The sequence below is a fragment of the Hemicordylus capensis genome, chromosome 7, assembly GCF_027244095.1.
Source record: "Hemicordylus capensis ecotype Gifberg chromosome 7, rHemCap1.1.pri, whole genome shotgun sequence".
NCBI lineage: Eukaryota > Metazoa > Chordata > Lepidosauria > Squamata > Cordylidae > Hemicordylus > Hemicordylus capensis.
In genome coordinates this window covers 13,445,198-13,465,649 of record NC_069663.1, presented here as the reverse complement: position 1 = coordinate 13,465,649, position 20,452 = coordinate 13,445,198, and the positions used below count along the sequence as shown (strand labels likewise).

Below are 20,452 nucleotides of genomic sequence, written 5' to 3'. Positions count from 1 at the left end.
TCCTCCCTTGCTTGTGGACTTCCTGGAGACATTTGGTTGACCATTGTTGGGAAGAGGATGTTGGGTTAGATCAGGGCTGTACAACTTCAGCCCTCCAGCTGTTGGACTACAACTCCCATCATCCCAGATAATTGGCCATTGTGGCTGGGGGTGATGGGAGTTGTAGTCCAACAAGAGCTGGAGGGTGGGAAGTTGTGCACCCCTGGACTAGATGGACATCTGCTCTGATCCAGTAGGAATCTTCAGCTTCTTAAAGAGTACGACGAGGATAAAGTTTAATACAGAATTTCATTCATGTCATTGTTTCTTGTTCCTCTTGCTCCACAGCCAACTGGTGTCTGTTCCAAGGTTGAAGGAAATCTGTTCTTCTCTTCCTTATGTCAACATGCTCTCTTTGAAACGATAACACAGCCTGATAAGAAGCTGGCCCTTTGTACCAGATTCTGCACGGGCTGTTCACATTTTGCTCTGCATTCAGGACACTGCTTTGCTTGGGCAAAGCTACTTGAAGTTTTCTCCTCGGAGCTGAGAAATACTCCCCTGCCCCCCCACCCCAGTCCATTTTTCAGAGCCAATCCAGACAGCAGCTTCTAATGCTGTCATCTGGGCCGCAGCACACGGTGATAGGATAGGAAATTTCCTAAGGAAAAGCAAGTGTATTGTTACCAGCTGAATTTATTCTGCCCGCTCCCTGAAGCCTCCCTGGTTGCAACTGCATCTCCAGGATTGGAGACTGCACTTTTGCTATGCTCAGGAACTGCACTGCATACATGGGGAGAAGTCATTTAGTTGGCAGTGGACTGGTCACCCCTAGATTTGACTACAAGCCCCACAAATCGAAAAGGGGATTAGCTTCACACTCTCTATGAGCGGTGCCCAGCTAAGCAGACTCCCAGGACTAGCTACTGCAAGTGTCTGGCATCAAAGATCATTTCCGCCTTGGAATGAAATCTAAACTCCCCTCTTCCTCTTGCAAAGAGAGGCAATACCTAAAGACAGATTAGACAAGTTTCTTATCTGCAGCCTCCATTACAACAGGGATGAGTAAGTGATGCAACTTATATGCATATATACCTTTTTATTTTCCTTTTGTCAATTATTATGATCTCTCTTGAGTGCTGCTTTGCAACCCTATCAATAAACTTACTTACTCCTCTTGCCCTATTTCTGAGAACTAGCCTAGTATCAGCCTCTGTTTCTGCTGCTGTGCTGCTCAGTCAGTCTGGGAGAAACAACAGTAAAGGGACAGAATTTCTGCAACATTCTAAAACCAAAGAGGACTTTGCATTTTAGTGCATACACTGCTCAGATCTGGAAAATGCAATAAATACAGCTGTACTCTAAACAGAAGAGGCTGCTGTGTACAGAAGTGTTCCTGGCCCCAAGGTCAGACAGTGGAATGAAGGAGAATGGGGATGAAGGTGACTCGTCTAGATCTCATCTCGTAGTCATAATATTGATGTTCCAGCATCATATTGGCTAGGAAATGAGCAGGATGTAGGGCAGAGGTTGGATGATAATGTATATGTTATGTGACTTGCTTTCAGCTCCTGCAAAACAGAATAATAGTATCAAAGAGCTGACCTTGTAGACCAGGGCTGCAGAATGTTGGCCATCCAGCTGGACTACAAGCCCCATGATCCCTGACTATTGCCCACTGTGGTTGGGGAAGATGGGAGTTATAGTCCAACAGTAGCCAGCGGGCCAAAGATGTGCAGCCCTGTTGTATATCATCCAATGCAGGGCTGCTCAACTTCAACCCTCTTGCAGATGTTGGACTACAACTCCCAGCATCCCTTAGTATTAGTCACTGTGGCTGGAGATGATGGAATTTGTAGTCCAACAACAGTTGGAGGCCCAAAGTTGTGGAGCACCATGCTGACCAAGCAAATGGCAGCCACACATATGCAGATGGAAGCGGATTATTGGGGGAAACGCAGTCACAGCAGGAAGCTGCATGCAGTGGCAGAGAACAGGTAAGGACCTGCTCTCCTCTGTTTTAAAAGATCCTACTCACTTCTCCCCACCGGCAGAGGCGCACCTAGGTAATTTTGGAGCCTAGACCTAAAGGCCTTTGGAGCCCACCCACCCCCATCCCCCTGTTGCAAGTTAAGCATCATTTTTTAACACGAAGGTTATTGATGGCACAAACTACACCACCCAGGACAGACTAAAGAGGCTTTGAGGGCCCCCTGGGGGTGTTGAGGCCCTGGACTTCAGCCCCAAAGTCCAGGGGTAAGAGTGCCTCTGCCTGGTGGCACGAAACCAGTGCATTAACCTTGGTGTGTGCACATCCCTGCCTGCAAATGTACCTTGAACAGTGGTTTGATCTGTAAGAATTAGTAGTTGAAACTTTTGGGGAAACTTTCCCACAAGAAAACAGGAGCTCCACTCTTTCAGAGACCGTTTGCTTATTTGTTTTCACATGAATATCTCACTCTTCCTCCAAAGAGGAGTCCAGAATAGTGTACATGGTTATGTTTATCCTCACGACAACCCTGTGAAAAACAAGGTTAGGCCAAGTGACTGGCTCAGAGTCACCCAGTTTTCATGACTGAATAGGAGTTTTAACTCAGGCCTCCCCAGTCCTAGTTCACTGTTGCTTTGACAAAATCATATGCAAAAGGTGCAATAGCCAAATACTAAATTGCTTTATAAGAGTAAATCAAGCAATTTTCTTGTCAACTTTACTTGGTCTTTTAAAAAGGATTTATACTACTACTACTATAACAAATACTGCTCTTCAACCAAAGTTCTCAAAGCAGACTACATAGAAAAATAGTACATAAATAAGAGGGGCCCCTGTCTCCAAAGGGCTCACAATCTAAAAAGAAACATAAGGCAGTTACCAGCAACAGCCACTGGAGGGATGCTGTGCTGGGGTTGGATAGGGCCAGTTGCTCTCCCCCTGCTAAATATAGAGAATCACCACTTTAAAAGGTGTCTTGTTGCTCAGTTAGCAGGCTCTGTTCAATAACATTGCTGTGCACCTGGCAAACTACTGGCAGCAACTCTTCCTGTTTACCAGAAGTTAACGCTGTGTGCCGAATTACAATTTTTTCCTAACCTGACCAATCCTATGTGGGGTTGACCCACTTTTTTTTTGCTCCTGCAGCTGTTTTCAGTGTTGAAATTTTCTGCTTTCAGAAGATGAGTTGGCAGTTTTTTAAAAAAACATACTTTGAATTGACTGGCTGTGTATCATCGTTCCACAGCTCAATAGTGTCCTGTGTGATGTGCTTATCTTTATGCCAGGAAAAACTGCATTTACTACATTTCTGCATGTGAGGCTGCTGCTAAAGGCACATGGACAGGGGCAGTAAAAGATGCTAGCTAAACACTATGTCCAAGCTAAGCCAGGGGTTCTAGATTTTGGGTCCCCAGTTGCTTGTAAAACTTTATTTCGGTCGTAGACCAGCAAGTCCCCAGTTGCTGTTGAACTGCAGCTCCGTCATCCTCCACCACAATGTCAAAGGCCGTTGTGGCTAGGGATGATGGGAGTTGCAGTCCAACAGAAGCTGGGTTCCCAAGATCTAGGACCCCTGAATTGCCTTTTGTGGGCAGTTCTTTCTTCTGACCTGGCATGTGGGGCGGGGAGTGCAAAAGAAAGGCAAAAGAAACCAGGCGTTTCCATCTTCAGATTATGGACTCCTTTCCTATCTCTATGGGGTTTTCACAAACATTTACAGTGCAAATATTTATTCTATGTATTTAAAATATTTACATCCCTCTCCTCCAGCACCATACCATACTCCTCCGGAAGGCTCACAACAGGAAGCGTAATATAAAAATTAAAACAACACAACAATAAAACAGAGCGTAGAAAGAAACAAAACAAACTCTGTTTAAAATAAAAACAACAAAAAAGTGTGTGTGTATGTGTGTGTGCAACCTCACAGAGCTGTTGTGGGAGCAAAGTGGAGGGGTTGGGGGATCATGTGTGCCGTGGCTCCGCTCCTGGCAAAGTAGGGTGAAAGTGGGCTAGTAAATGAAATATGATGGAAAGCCATATATGTAGGGTGAAAGTGGGCTAGTAGATGAAATATGATGGAAAGCCATATATATAGGGTGAAAGTGGGCTAGTAAATGAAATATGATGGAAAGCCATATATATTAGGGTGAAAGTGGGCTAGTAAATGAAATATGATGGCTTTTCATCATATTTTATTTACTAGCCCACTTTCGCCCTACTTTGCCAGGAGCGGAGCCGCGGCACACATGATCCCCCAACCCCTCCACTTTGCTCCCACAACGGCTCTGCGAGGTTGCAGCTAGCCAAACTATCCAGCAAGCTTAAGGACGCCTGAACAAGGATTTGAACTTTCTTGGTTAGCCGGCCAAAGCATAACGCACCCCGCATTGCACCATCGTCTAACATGGTCCGGGAGGGTACAGACTCTATTCGATAGCATCGCTGTGCTGCATCAGGCAAACGAGTGGCAGCAACCCTTCATGGTTACCGGAAGTTAGCGCTGTGCGTCGATCTACTCTTTTCCTCTACTTCTATGTAGTGGAGGACGGTCTCCCCGCACCACCTTCCTTGCGCAACCCCGGACGGAGGCACTCCCCGTGACGTCAGCACCTTCCCTCCCTTCCTCCCTCTCCCCCGCTCCTGCTTCTTCCCACAACACGCAACCCGCCCCGCCCTAAGCTTTTGAGTGACGTCTCGGGAGAATCAATGAGCCTCCAGGTACGGCCGGAGGGCCTGCCCTCGCGCCGGTGAGTGGCGTCGCCCTGAGCCAATGGCCGCGTCGGAGTTGGGCGAGGAGGCGGGAGGAGGGCGGAGCCTCTACGACGGGTTGGACTAGGGCAGCGCCTGTCAGTGAGGGCGGCGGGATGGCGGCGCTTTATGCTTGCACCAAGTGCCACCAGCGCTTCCCCTTCGAGGCGCTCAGTCAGGGCCAGCAGCTCTGCAAGGTCAGGGCCGGGCATGGGCGTGGCCGGGGCGGGGGGAGGACGCGAGCGTGGGTAGGGGAGGCCCCGTGGTGAAGAGAGGGGGCTGTGAGCTAGAAGACCCCGGCCCCCACCGCGTTTCCTGAGGTGACCTTAGTCGGGCCATCTCCCTCCCTCCCCAGCCCTGTTACGATAGGAGTGGGAGAGACCTACCTTGCAGGGTTGGTGTATAGTTGACTGAGGTGATATTGTAGGTCAAGTGTTCTGATCTCTTGGGGCAAACCAGAGACCTGGGGTTTCTGGAGATCTTAATTTCCCCATGCAAACTCCCTCATTTGTGTACAATTTCCACCCCACCCTGAAAAATTACTGTACAGATGTTTCTGATGGTCTAAATAGATTGTGATCTGAGTTGGCATGTTATTTGACCTATTTATACAGTGAAAACAAACACCACCATATTAATTTCCCTCTGTTTCGCTGAAGTTTTTAAAGTAGCTATGCAGAAATGTTAGAAAAGGAAAAATGTTCATGGAAAAATTAAGTATGGGGACATTTTCCATGGAAAATTGTACATCCTGCATCTCTAGAGAAAGCTATTTATATAAAGTCGAATGTATATGCAATTCTCCTTCCAAAAAGTTCAGGGTGGCATACATTGGGTGAGGGGTGTACCCCATTTTATCATTATTATCATGACTACATTTTATATCATTATTATTATTATTCTTTTTTATTTATTATTATTATTATTATTATTATTTATTTTATATCCCGCTCTTCCTCTAAGGAGCCCAGAGTACTACATACTTAGTACTACATACTTAGGTTTCTCCTCACAACAACCCTGTGAAGTAGGTTAGGCTGAGAGAGAAGTGACTGGCCCAGAGTCCCCCAGCTAGTCCCATGGCTGAATGGGGGATTTGAACTCGGGTCTCCCCAGTCCTAGTCCAGCACGCTAGCCACTACACCATGCTGGCATTACAACACGCTGGCATTACAAAAACCCTGTGAGGTAGGGATGGACTGAAAATACAACTGGCCCAGGGTCACCCAGTGATCTTTGTGGCAATGTGGTGGTTCAAATCTAGGTCTTCCCAAAGGCTGTTGTCTTGTGCACACTTCCTTGGATGTAAGCCCTGTTGGATGTAGTAAACATGGGTAGAGTCAAGCTGTAGATTATGGGTGAGAAAGGATGCCTAGGAGGTGCTTTGGAAACTGGGTAGGCATTACAGAGATGCCCCCTGGATTCCTCTGTGTGTCTTCAAGCCCACTTAAGAGAGATCAGGGAGTCCCTCAATCTATTCTTTGCCCAGCCAGAGTGAATTCAGTTGTCTGTGTGTGTGCCTGTGTAGCAATTTCTAAGTAGGGCCTGTGAAGAAAGAGGTGTGTGCTGGTGATTGTGAGTTCATTAAACTGGAATTGTTAAATTGTTGGGATTTTGGACGGTGGATTCTTTGGAAGGTGAAAAGGGCAGGGTTGGTGTGTTTTTGCCAAGGACAAGATTGGAAGGCGAGTAGTGATTTGGGAAGCTGCACAGGAGATAAGATTTCTAGATTATAACTAGGAGTCACTATGATCTTGTTTGCATGTTGACTCTTATTTGTGGTTAGATGCTTCTTGCTGTATAATATTTAACCCCTCAACTTTAGCAGTGGTGTATTAGCGACAACTAAATATTTTTCTGCATATGTTTTCCCTTAAATTGGAGTCCAGACATATTTATAACTTTAAAATGTCTGTCTTTTCTTTCAGGAGTGTCGTATTGCACACCCCATTGTTAAATGTACTTACTGTAGAACGGAATTCCAGCAAGAAAGGTAAATGGTTGGGCCTTATAAATTCTGGATTGTCTGTGGTGGGGGCAGAGCCATCTTCTTTCAGATATGACCTCAACAGCTGTGTTTCATCATTCATGTTTCCCAAACAAAGGCCTCTTGTTCTTCTTTTTTTTTTAGTTTTTCTGTGTGCCTTCAATACTTGTTGACAGTCCAAAACACTCAAGCATTTGTTTTAACCATAAGAGTGGTACATTGCCTGGGTGACTTAGTCAGGACTTCTGAATTATTGTTAGGACAGAGAAACATATTCAAGAATAATTTGCTAATTTGGGGCTTGACAAATCCCAGGCGTCAGGGAGCCATGGTGCCTAGAAATTTAACCATAGCAAATATTCAGAGGATATTTTATCTATTAAGATTAAATCTTTTAAAAATCTTTATTAAATACAAGCAGACCCAGCACAGAGCATCTGCGCCCTCTTCCCCTAGGCGTCTCTGATGCCCACCCGACCCGCTTTTCCCCCCCACCGTGGTTTCTGGCCTGGCCTCCTCACCCTGACGGCTGGGCCCGCTGCTGCCTCCTCGCTGCTGCCGCCTCCCCACCACAGCTGGGCCTGCCGCTGCCACCTCACCTGCCTCTCCTCACCGCGGCCGTGCCTGCCTCTCCTCTCTGCAGCCAGGCCCGATGCCACCTCTCCGCTGCGGCCGGGCCCGCTACCACCTCCGCCTCCCCAACGTGGCCATCGCTTCGCCTGGCTCCCCGCCGCCACCTCCCCAATGGGGCCACCGCCACCTTGCCTGCCTCTCCTTGCCGCCATTAGCTTCACAAAGGCCAACCGGCACCCAGCCAATCAAGTGCCTCCCTTGCCGGCACGCATAGCCTTGCGCTACATCCCCACGGATGGCTGGTGGCTGGCTAAGAGAATTAAGTATAATGATCCTTTATTCAGAGGATATTGTTATTTGTCCTAGGCAGCTCTGTTCTGTTCTGTTTTTTTTATTTTCACACTAACTGGCAAATTAGCATGACAGTTCTGATGAAACTAATAAACCTTGCTTCCAAGGAAGCATCTGTAGGATCACAGTCTTGCCTCTGTTCATAAGTTACCAATGCTGCAGTGTGGCTGTTGTTAAAAAAACAAAACAAAACTCCACTTCCTTGCAATTCAGCTCCTTTGCAGCAATAGATGTGCAAGGATTGGTCATTTGGATGAGTGGGTTGCATGGTTCAGTTGTGGCCAGGCCGCAGGTGCTGATGTGGATTGCAAATTTGGCACTGGGTTGGGGAGTAATTACATGATTGCTGTTTCCACATAAGAACAACCCTGCTGGATCAGGCCCAAGGCCCATCTAGTCCAGTATCCTATTTCACACAGTGGCACACCAGATGCTGCTGGAAGCCCACAGCAGGAGTTGAGGGCATGCCCTCTCTCCTGCTGTTACTCCCCTGCAACTGGTACTCAGAAGCATCCTGCCTGGAGGTGGCCTTTAGTCCTCCAGCTAGTAGTCGATGATAGACCTCTCCTCCATGAAGTTATCCAAAGCCCTCTTAAAGCCATCCAGGTTGTTGGCTGTCACCACATCTCGTGGCAGAGAATTCCACAAGTGGATTATGCGTTGTATGAAAAAGTACTTCCGTTTGTTGTTCCTAGATTTCCTGGCAACCAATTTCATGGGATGACCCCTGGTTCTAGTGTTATGTGAGAGGAAGAAGAATTTCTCTCTATCCACTTTCTCCACACCATGCATGGCAACCTTTTGCTTGTTAGTCAAGTATTTTATAGACCTCTATCATGTCTCCCGCAGTTGTCTTTTTTCTAAACTAAATAGTCCCAGGTATTGTAGCCTTGCTGCATAAGAAAGGTGCTCTAGGCCCCTGATCATCTTGGTTGCCTTTCAGTATCTTCCTATATTGCTGCAGCCCAATATAGTAACAGCGAGGATTCAAACTGACAACCTTTTGCTTGTTAGTCAAGTATTTCCCTGCTGTGCCACTTAAGGTGAGCGAGCATGAATTGTCTCCTTTGCTAACCAGGGTCTGCCCTGGTTTGCATTTGGATGGGTGGCTACATGTGAGCGCTATCTGCTGTAAGATATTCCCTTTAGGGGATAGGGCTGTAGCTCAGTGGGAGAGCATCTGCTTGCACCCTGAAGGTCCCAGGTCCCTGGCTTCTCTTGCCTGAAACCTTGGAGAGCTGCCACCAGTCAGCGTAAACAATACTGAGCTAGATGGACCAGTGGTCTGATTTGATTCAAGGCAGCTTCCTATGTAAATCACATCCTCCACCTGCATTCAGTCTGGTGGTATTAGATTCTTTTTTTAAATTTATGTCACATCTATTTTCTATAATTTATTCAAAGTATAGCCAGAAATTTGAACATAATGATCCTGTAGTTATATTCATACAGAGTGGAGCAGAAATAGTATATAATCCATAAAAGTCATAAAGAAAATTATCTCTTCTATTCAGTTTTATTTCATCTATAAATGCAGACCATATCACATTACATTTTCTTACAATTGTTTGTCTTCTCTTAGCAAAACCAACACGATATGCAAGAAATGTGCTCAGAATGTGAAACTTTATGGGACGGTAGGTGCCAACTCTCTCTGCACTGGAAATTGTAATTTATTTTAATCTAATTTAGTGGTTTGAGACAGGTGGGCAGATTGTGGTACACCAGTGGTCCACTGGCCAATTTCTGATGGACCACCTTGCACCTCCTTGTTGTTGAAATTCATGCCAAGAATGCTAGACTAGATGGACTTTAACCTGATCCAGCCAAGCATTTCAGTGTTCTTAAGCAAGACTGCATGTAAAGGAATTGTTCACACATACACACGTGGACAAATGTGTTGGTACCCCTCCACAAAAAAAGAAGAACCCACAATTATCTCTGAAATAACTTGAAACTGACAAAAGTAATTGGCACCCATCATTGTTTACTCTGCATTTAACAAAAATCAAACTTTGCTTTAGAGTCTTTATTTATTTTATTTATTTAACATATTTTTATAATGCCCAAAACTTACGTCTCTGGGTGGTTTACAAGAGGATAAAAACAACATTAAAACATTAGTTAGAAACAAAAACAAGTAATTCGAAATATAACAATTTAAAACCACAATTAAAAATTTTTAAAACGATATTCTAAAACAACATTAAAAATAAAACAGTATCAGTTAAAAGCCTGGGTGAACAAGTGAGTCTTTTAAAACTTTTTAAAAATTGTCAGAGATGGGGAGGCTCTTATTTCACTAGGGAGTGCATTTCAAAGCCTCAGGGCGGCAACGGAGAAGGCCCGTCCCTGAGTAGCCACCAGACGAGCCAGTGACAAGTGCAGAAGGACCTCTCCTGATGATCTCAATGGGTGGTGGGGTTCATAACGAAGAAGATGTTCTCTTAAATACCCAGGGCCCAAGCTGTTTAGGGCTTTATAGGTTATAACTAACACTTTGTATTGCAACAGAATATTTGCAACAGAATATTGCAACATCTGTTGCAACAGATGCAACAGAATATTTCAAATAATAACACAAATGAAAATGGCATGGACAAAAATGATGGGACCCTTCACCTAATATTTTATTGTACAACTTTTAGAGGCAATCACTACAAACAAGTAGTGAAAAATGAAAGCTTAATTTTTTCGTCTGTGAACATAGAGCTGATATGACTTGCCAAAAAGCTCTAGCTTTATCTCATCTGTCTAAAGGACATTCTCCCAGAAGCATTGTGGCTTGTCAATATGCATTTTAGCAAATTCCAGTCTGGCTTTTTAATGACAAAACTTGAGCTTTTTGGAGCTTTCAAAGCTTTCAAAGAAAAGAACACCATACCTACTGTGAAACATGGAGGAGGCTCAGTTATGTTTTGGAGCTACTTTGCTGCGTCTGGCACAGGGTGCCTTGAGTCTGTGCAGGGAACAATGAAATCTCAAGACTATCAAGACATTCTGGAGTGAAACGTACTGCCCGGTGTCAGAAAGCTCTGTCTCAGTCTCAGGTCATGGATCCTCCAACAGGATAATGACCCAAAACACACAACTAAAAGCACCCAAGAATGGTTAAGAACTAAACATTGGACTATTCTGAAGTGGCCTTCTATGAGCCCTGATTTGAATCCTATTGAACATCTATGGAAAGAACTGAAACATGCAGTCTGGAGAAGGCACCCTTCAAACCTGACACAGCTGGAGCAGTTTGCTCAGGCAGAGTGGGCCAAACTACCTGTTGAAAGGTGCAGAATTCTCATTGAGAGCTACAGGAATTACTTGTTTGCAGTGATTGCCTCTAAAGGTTGTGCAACAAAATATTAGGTGACGGGTCCCATCATTTTTGTCCATGCCATTTTCATTTGTGTTATTATTTGAAATATTCTGTTGCATCAAAACTCTAAAGCAAAGTCTGGTTTTTGTTAAATGCGGAATAAACAATGATGGGTGCCAATTACGTTTGTCAATTTCAAGTTATTTCAGAGACAATTATGGGTTCTTCTTTTTTCATGGAGGGGTACCAACACATTTGTCCACATGTGTATGAGTTAGGCCCTAATTGTCAAGTGATCCATTTTTGATTTGTCAGTTGAAAACACTTTGAGGTCATTCACACACACAGTCAGAAACTGTATTCCACTCAGGTTGGGAGCTGTGTGCGCTCCCAACTTTTGGTTGTGTGGAAGCAAGGTATGAGGAAAAGCTGGGCAGCTTTTCCTCCTACCTTGCTTCCACACAACCAAAAGTTGGGAGCACACAGCTCCCAACCTAGGTGGAATACAGTTTTTGATTGTGTGAATGACCTCACTGGTGGACAGACAGGATTATAGTTTAAATATAGCTATCATAAGACGTAGTCAGCCAAGCTCTGGTTTAATATTATTTTACATGGGTGGTTGAGGAAAATATTGCAACTAGTTGTAAAAGGAGGAATTATATACTGGCAGGACGGAATGTGTGTAATGTTCCCAAATAACTATTTTGGCTAGTTCCGTTGAGAGAAGTTAGAAAAGCAGAGTTGGGAGCATTTGAGTGGATGAAGATGAAGCTCATATAGGATTAAAATACATTGCTAATCTCTCTGATGTTTCTCTCTGTTGCTTTCTTTTTTTAAAAAAGCCAAAACCCTGCCAGTACTGCAACATAATTGCTGCATTTATTGGTAACAAGTGCCAGCGTTGTACGAACTCTGAGAAGAAATATGGACCACCACATTCCTGTGAGCAGTGCAAGCAGCAATGTGCCTTTGACCGGAAAGATGATAGGAAAAAAGTGAGTAGCTATATATGTCCATTAGTGAAAGTGAAGAAGTGGCTATAAGTACAGTGTACACAGGTGCAGTTATTCATGTTATGTTGAATGGAAGTACAGCAGTACACTTCCTGTCCGTACTATGTGCATTTGAGGGGCTTTGAACCCAGATTCACTTTTTAAATGAATGCAAATACAGTCATTCACACAAAAATGTGAACAGACATATGAACGCAGGTACAGTATCATGTCTGAGTAATTTATGGTCTTCTGAAACATAGCTGAATAAATTGGTCCCTGGCAGCTATGAAATAGTATTTCCCAGTTCATATGAGAGCAGTGGGACTGTGTTTGACTTCTTTGTTTAAACTGCAGGCTCATTAATGAATTCACTCTTTCAGAGGAGCTGTTTCTTTGTTCAAGTTGAGCTGGGGTGTGTGGGTGTGTTTATCTTTGTTTGACAGAGAATTGTTGATAATCTTCCATCCTCCTTGTTAACTTCCATCCCTGGTTTTTCAGGTGGATGGGAAGCTGCTGTGTTGGCTTTGCACGCTGTCCTATAAAAGAGTCTTACAGAAGACCAAAGAACAACGTAAACACTTGAGCACCTCTTCCCGGACAAGCATGCAAGAGAAGGAACAATACGGTCGGCTTAGCAGCAGCAGCCACTACAACAGGTCTTTGTCTCACTCTGACTGTTAGATGTGCTAAGTCTTAGCAGCTTATTCCTTTCACTCCATAAGGTGTGAAAGCAAGGTGACTTCACCTGTGCTGGTTTTCATGGTCATAAGAAAAGCCCTGCTGGATTAGGCCAAAAGCTCATCCAGTACAGCATTCTGCCCCACACTGTGGCCAACCAGGTGCATCTGCAAGCAAGTAAAAGAGGGCAGCACCCTGCTCCCACCCCCAGTTGCTGTTCCCTAGCTCCTGGTGTTCAGGGACATGCCACGTCTTATCCTGATGGAAGTATACAGCTATGAAGGCTAGTAACTGTTGATAGCTCTGTTATCCATAAATTTGTCTAATTCCTTCTTAAGACCAATGAGATTGGTGGCGATCACCACATCCGGTAGCAGCGAATTCCATAGTTTAACTACATGGTGTGTGAAGTAATACTTCCTTTTCTGTCAGGAATCTCTCCACATTTAGTTTCAACAGGTAACCCCAAGTTCTAGTATTACAAGAGAGAAAAAAGCATATATCTATCTCCACTTGATTGTTGTGATTAATCCTATTACTGTGGTAATTGTTGCATACTTTTTTCCACTGGCATGTTGAATTCTAATGTAGGCTGCATATAAATTTACATGGGAACAGGAATGGGTTTGTTCTGCTGCAGGATGAGCTGTGCTTCCCCCTCTTATGTATACTTCTCAAAGGATACTCATTAGGACTCCCAGTGAAATGCTGCCAACCCTCCTCCCATGCTTCAAGTGCTCTATCCATTTTGTTGTTGGCATGGGTTCACACAATCACACTAATACTGGTAGCGTGCATCAAGCTTTGGTTCAAATGATTGTGTGACCCAGGCCAATGTGTAGCAAGTGAACATATGTAATTTTTAAAAAATGAGTACACTAAAGTGCATTTCATTTTTGCATCTTTTAAAGCAATGCTTCTTTATCAGCAAACAACTCTTGTCTCAAGGAATTTTGGTGTGTGGTTTTGTTTTGTTTTTGTTTTTGAAGCAAGGCAATCACCCAGAATACTGATCTGGAATTGCCAAGTTTCCAGTTTCTTATCTGTTTCTTCTTTTCTTTTTGCAGTCAGAAAACATTATCTACATCTTCTATTCAAAATGAAATCCCAAAAAAGAAGCCCAAGTTTGATGCCATATCAGCCAATGGGGACAGGTGAGCTGGTTAAATTTTAGAAGGGTAGGTGGGAGGTTTGATCTATATTTTTCTTTTTAATGCAGTACAAGTCAGAGTGCTTAGCAATTAAAAAGGAGAGTTCCTTCTCTGGAGTTTCAGGGCTCTGGCGGGGGGCGGTGGAAACTGACAATAGGTTGTATTCTTGTGATTGTACAGTGCAGGTTTTTTTTACTACAGGCTAGAGTCTTTGAGTAGGAAGTGCAGAATAGAAATATAGAAGCTAAAAGGCAGCTATTGTCAAGCAAGAGCATTTAGAATCCACTCCTCCCTTGTTCTGGGAGGAGGAAGGTTACAGCCACCGCTGAAGGCTGTAGCACTTGTTCTGCCAGTGCTGTGAGTAGCATGGTTTCCCCTCCAGAGGGTGACAGCAAATGAAGTAGCATAATCAAGTTCCCTGGCGCTTCTCAGGAAAAGAATGAGGGGGATATAGTTAGGCTTGACACTCTTGATGTGCATATTTTCATTCCTCCCTTTCCTCTCTAATTCTCAGCGTTCCTTCCTCTCCCGAGATGCTTTGCCCCCCTATCCAGAGTGCCCCATCCGTGTTGGTGCAGTGGGCTGCTTCCCAACAGAGTCTCGGTGCCCATGATTGTCCTGTTTCTCAAGGCACTGACATCCTGAAGTGAGATCACCTATCATTTTCTCCCCTGTTTCCTTCCCAACCCTGGGAATTGTCTCATTGATGGAAACAATCCACGCTGATGGGTTTTCTCCTAAAGCTCATGGGGCCGAGATTGTAGGTCAAAGTGTGTCTTAATCCACTGGTAACTGCTTATTAGCCTCCACTTGACACTTCTTCTTATTTCCATGTTACAACTATCTGTCCCTTGGCTATCTGTGACCAGTAAATTTAGAAATGCCGAGGCATGAAATCCATATAAAGGGGCAATATACCTCTGAATACTAGATTCTGTGGTGAAGCAACTGGGGCAGACAATCACCTGCATTCCCTGCTTGTGAGCACCCAAAGGCATCTGGCTGGCAGCGGTTTGAAACCAGTGCTGGAGTAGATGGACTGTGATCCAGTCCAATAAGAGAGTTCTTTTAATATCCAGTTTCTAAATAATTATGTAAGGTGGCATGGGATCAAGTACTGAAAATATTTCAATTGACTTTTTAAAAAATGGGTCAGAAAAGTGACTAGGGAATAAAATCTCATAGGAAGATGCATTATATAGAGTCAGACTCTTGATCCATCTAGCTCAGTATTGTCTTGCATTGACTGGCAGTGGCTCTCCAAGTTTTAGGCAGGAAACTGTCCCAGCCCTATCTGGAGATGCCAGAGTGTGAACCTGGAACCTCCTGCAACCAAAACAGATGCTCTGCCACTGAGCTGTGATCCCATCTCCCTCCATGCAATTGAGACTGGAGTGCTCTTTATGAAACCCTGGCTTTGTTCCCATCCAGATTCTCTCTACTCTCTGTTTTCCCCTTCCACCACCATGGCCTGTGTTATGGCCTGTGTTTTCCCCTGCCCACATTGCTGCCGTGAAGTCATTGTGGCACCTAGCAGAGACCAGTTTTGCTACTCACCATGGAGTGGGATAAATCTTTCAACATAACACTGTTAATGTGCACCATGGTAGTGTAGGCAGGAACCCCTTGGCTGTCTTCTGTCCTCTCTCCTTTTCAACTTTAAGTTTCACCTGCACTGTTAACAAGTGAGGAGTTAAGGGTTGTTTTTTGAAACTTGTGTACAGGAGGTGTACAATTTGTCAGAAGGCCATTGCTTGCAAGATAAATGAACTAAGTTTCTTAATTATTTAAAATGTATGTATCCTGCCTTCAAGGCAGCTTACTGTACATTCAAGTCATGAGGCTAACATAAAACATTCAAAAATATTTTATCGTGAGACTGCCAGCCAGCCATTCTGCAAAAGATTAAGAGTTTTCTATAGATGTGAGGCAAAGGCCAGTAAATACTTCTTGCAGAATCCTCAAAGACGCTTTGTAATGATGACCTCAGAGAACCTAAAACATTCATCAGGTTTAATATCACCACACTTGATTTTGTAAAATATCTTGCAAGATGGTGGCTCACCTTCAATTTGCACTGGCTTCTAGGTATCATTCACTGATAACATTAAATATAAATGGGATGTCCGTAGTGTATTGGGGAGAGGCTTTACATAAAAGTTGCATAATTCAGATGGTGGTATGACTTGTGTAACGTGAGTAGGACTGTATTTCTATATTGCACTAGGAAGATGCTGGTGCTGATGGAATTATTTGACGAGCCAAACTCATTCCTGGATTCCCCCCGCCCTCGTGAAATAAAACGAGACATCAAAAGAACTGGGGAAATGCTGTAAATTCCGATTTACAGACTGTCCAGTTCAAAGAGCAGAGATGAGATGTGAGAAGTGTGATGTTGATCTATATTTAGCAGTAGGTGCAGAAAAGGAAAACAAACACCACAAATCTAAATCATCTACTTGATTGTCAACAGCATGAGACCTTGCCTGTGGTCACCCTCAAGTCCCCCCAAATCCATTCTCTATTGTAACATGTCTGCTTAAAAATGGATGTTCTCGAACAATTGCCAGTGCATCACTTCCCATGGTGTTAGAGTGATGAGGAATTAATCTTCATGTGCAGTTTAGAGACTGGGTGTGTGCGATTGTGCAGGCAACTTGCAGGAAGGCTTTGGAAACAGGATAACTAAGAGATTTGATTTAGATTATCAACCTCTTAGTCTTCCAAATATCATAACCTAAAAATCCCCTTGGGGAAAAGGTTCCTTAGCACCAATGTCCCTTTTCTAGAAGACTTGGGATTTCCCCCCAGTATTCCTCCTTACTGCCTTAAAGCTCCACAAGTGCCATTTCCCCACCCTATTCTAATACGGTTGTGCCCTTTCCCAAACCCACAAAAAGAAATGCTTTGATGAGGTAAATCTTCTATATTGATTGACTGGTTCTACTGGGGCTTAATTCACTTTGAAGAGTGCTCCATCGTTCTATTTATATGTGTCCTACCAACTATAAGCTGATGTCTTCTAGGCCAGGGGCAGGCAACCTTAGCTCTCCAACCGCTGTTGAAAAAGCGTGATGTTGTTTCTCGTAATGAATTTGAGCCAAGGTTGCCTACCCCTGCTCTAGGGTATCTTTTAAATGGAAGCAAAGGGAATGGGTGCCCTGGTCCAGCTCAAATCTAGTAAGTCCACACATTGTCTGATTACACCATTGATTGTATAGCTGGGAGTTCGCATAACGTGTTGATGTCCCTGTGGGCTGTGTGGCTATGTGTGTGAGTGAAGATCCTATCTTAAATATAATGTGCAAGCTATTGGGTAGTATTTCTCTTAACACTCCAATTCAGTGTTTCAAAAGTGCAGCATTGGCGCTAAGAATGTTGAGTTGGGAAGTCCCTAGTTCACATCCCATCTTGGCACGAGCTCACTTGGTGATCATAGGCGCCACTTGCTCTGGGGCTCAGCTGTCCCATCTGTATAGAGGGATATAGGAAGCTGCCTTATGCTGAGTCAGACCATGGGTCCATCTAGCTCAAAATTCTCTACACTGACGGGCACGGCTCGTCAAGGTTTCAGGCACGGGTCTTTCCCAGCCTTACCTGGAGATCCTAGCAGCGATTGAACTTGGAGGCTTCTGCATGCAAAGCAGATGCTCTGCTACTGGGCTATGGGCCTGTCCCCATTAAAATGAGGAGAACCAGACCAAGCTACTTTATAGAGCTTTTGTAAAGAATAAAGGGAGGAGAGCTGGTCTTGTGGTATTGAGCATGAATTGTCTCCTTTGCTGAGCAGGGTCTATCTTGGTTTACATTTGGGAGGGAGACTGTCATGCTCACGAAGGTCTTCCCCTTATGGGATGGGAACCTAGCTCTGTGGAATAACATCCTAGGTTCACTCCCTGGCATCTCCAGGAAGTTTTTCACACGGGGCTTTTAAAGCTCTTTAACTCGCATCTCCTCCGGAATGGAGGGAGTGCATTCATTTAAAAACAAAACAAAAACAAAAAACCACATATATTTCACATATATTGACTAGGGATGTGCACAGAACCGGGTGGGGGTGGCTTGAGGGGTAGGGGGTGTTACTTTAAGGGCAGGGGAGGGTGCACTTACCCCTACCCCACTTTCCCCTGCCAGTTCAAAGCCGGGTGTGTGTGTAACTTTAAGGGTAGAGGAAAGTGCACTTACCCCTCCCCCCACTTCCCCCCTGCCGGTGCTCAGTGTCCATGCGCACAATGTGTGTACCCAAAGATGGGGAAGGGGCGGCAGGGAGGTACACTGCCGCCCTGAAGGCTTTTACGGGCACTGAGCACTGGCAGGGGGAAAGTAGGGGGAGGGGTAAGTGCACCCTCCCCCACCCTTAAAGTGACACACACACCCCGGTTTCGAACTTCCACCCCCCCGCCCCGTGTTTGAACCTGTTCAGAGGCCCGTAAAAGGGCCTCTGAACAGGATCATGCACATCCCTAATATTGACCAGATTTACCCTGAAGTCCCTGCAAGTTATCGGGGAGCAGTTCACACACAATTCTGGTTTTTCACTGTGTGTTAGAGTGTAGCCTGATTTATATCCAGGGTAAAAAAAATCCACTATTTTCTTCATTTTGGGGGGACAGCTTTGAGTTCTCAGTAAAGCCTCCCAGTAAACTCACAGGAAAGTCTGCTGTGTGTAAAAGTCCCAGGTAGGGCTGAGAGAGAGACTCCTGCCTGAAACCTTGGAGATCTGCTGCCAATCATTGTAGACAATTCTGAGCTAGATGGACCAATTGTCTGACTTGGTACAAGGTAGCTTTCTATGTTCCTACTGAGCGGATGCACGCAAAGTCCTATGGGCACTTGAAATGCACTATGCATTGTTTAGGCTGGCACTGAGAGCTTGGATGTGCTGCTGCCAGCAGTGTGAAACTGGACCTGTGCTGAGTCCTGTCTGGGGCTCAGACTGTGCCTCAAATTATAATGGTGTTAGGCCAGTTTGCTGTTTCTAGTCACCTATAAAACATTTTTTTCAAACTCCAGTGTCATATAACCTTTTTGGAAGGGGGTTGTTTTAAGAGTAAGAGGGTGGGCTGAACATTATGACTGCAGTTTTGCATCCAGCCATGCTCCAATACCTGAAATAAGCTCAATAGAGTGAAAAGAGTCTGGGGAAAGGGGCTGTGGGGCAGAGGGAGTTCAGGTCCCACACATTTCCCCGTTTGCGTTTTAAAGCTGCCTCACCCCTATTGTATTGGGGACAGACCCTAACCCTATTCAGACAGATGTCTGTACACTCATACATGTTTTTGTGTGAATGGCTGAATTCATCTTAAAAGTGAACCTGGGTATATGCCAGTGGTACAGATAGAAAGCATACTGCTGCACCTGTCTTCAACGTATGGTGAATAACTGTACCTGTGTGTAGTGAACATGCGTTGTGCAAGTATTGAACAAAATGTTTGAATAGGGTTCCAGGTTTAAACAAATGGGTCTGCCTCCATTATATGCAGTCTGAGATTGTGATCTGAAGTACCCTTGATAATATACTACGTGAGACTACATATGTGTGCATTGTAAGATATTCCCCTTAGGGGATGGGGCCGCTCTGGGAAGAGCACCTGCATGCTCCATGCAGGAGGTTCCAGGTTCCCTCTCTGGCATCTCCAAGATAGGGCTGAGAGAGATTCCTGCCTGCAACCTTGGAGAAGCCGCTGCCAGTCTGTGTAGACAACGTCGAGCAAGATGGACAGCTTCCTATGTTCCTATGATAATGAGGGTGTCCCCCCTCTCACCCCAAGAATTGTGTAGCTGCTACTCCTTTGAGTAGGCTTCAAACATCTTCCTTCAAGGCAGCACTTCTGTTGCAGGCCCATTACAGTTTCCCAGCACACAAGCTTGGAAAAGTGACAAAATATTGCTGTTGCAAATGCCACTGAAAAAAATCAGTGCCACCTTCCCCGCTAATGCATCCATTGCTTTTTGCAGCTTCCACTTGGAAAGTGGTGGTATACATTCTGTGGACCCCAGTGTAATAGTACATGTGAACAAGCATTGCCTCTTTCCCCCGAGCTGCCTATGCCAGGTTTGCAAGTTCTGTAATTTTTGTATGCTTTTGGTGATGCTGTTCCACAATGTGCTGCTCTTGGTTATTCTTCCATCCTGCTCTTCCTTTGGGAAACTGGTTGCAGCTTACGTGAGGGTTTCAGTCAGTTTCTCGTCTAAGCTCTGACCTAGCAGAGACCAGAATAGGATAACTTTCACACCATCCTATGGGTCCTCTCTTCTTCTCCTTGCTCCACTCCACACACCCCAAAGTTTAACCCCTTCTATTAGCATTGCTGAATCTGCCTTTGGAGGAGTGCCACCACTGAAAAGGCCACATCCCAGATTGGCAACATATCTACCAGGGGTAGACAATCTTGGCACTCGAGCAGTTGTTGAACTTCAACTCCCACCAGCTCCAGCCACAATAAATTGTGACTGGGAATGATGAGAGTTGTAGTTCAACAGCAGATGGAGTGCCAAGGTTGCCTACCATTGCTCTAGATGCAAACACGTATGTAATATATTAAGGGTTTTCCTTAGAAGCACGTTCAGTTGATTAGGACAGTATCTGTTCACTGCCACTGGAGGGCAGCCATAAACCAGAAGAAGCAAAATGACAGGATAGTCCTTAAGTGTTCTAGTTCATGAGGTGGCTAGTTGGAA

General features: G+C 44.8%; 1 protein-coding gene across 2 annotated transcripts in view; it reads left to right on the top strand.

The window, feature by feature from the left end:
- The first annotated feature begins 4,775 nt into the window (after positions 1 to 4,775).
- Positions 4,776 to 20,452, top strand: part of FAM76A (family with sequence similarity 76 member A) — a 26,098-nt gene continuing 10,421 nt past the window's right edge. The window contains exons 1-7 of one of the 2 annotated variants that reach the window (XM_053267246.1): positions 4,776 to 4,917; positions 6,649 to 6,713; positions 9,214 to 9,268; positions 11,790 to 11,942; positions 12,441 to 12,598; positions 13,688 to 13,774; positions 14,286 to 14,417. In XM_053267246.1, coding sequence (XP_053123221.1) covers positions 4,837 to 4,917; positions 6,649 to 6,713; positions 9,214 to 9,268; positions 11,790 to 11,942; positions 12,441 to 12,598; positions 13,688 to 13,774; positions 14,286 to 14,417 — 731 coding nt within the window. In that variant the 5' untranslated portion in view covers positions 4,776 to 4,836. The remainder of the gene's footprint in view (positions 4,918 to 6,648; positions 6,714 to 9,213; positions 9,269 to 11,789; positions 11,943 to 12,440; positions 12,599 to 13,687; positions 13,775 to 14,285; positions 14,418 to 20,452) is intronic. The other variant, XM_053267247.1, reaches the window with a different exon arrangement.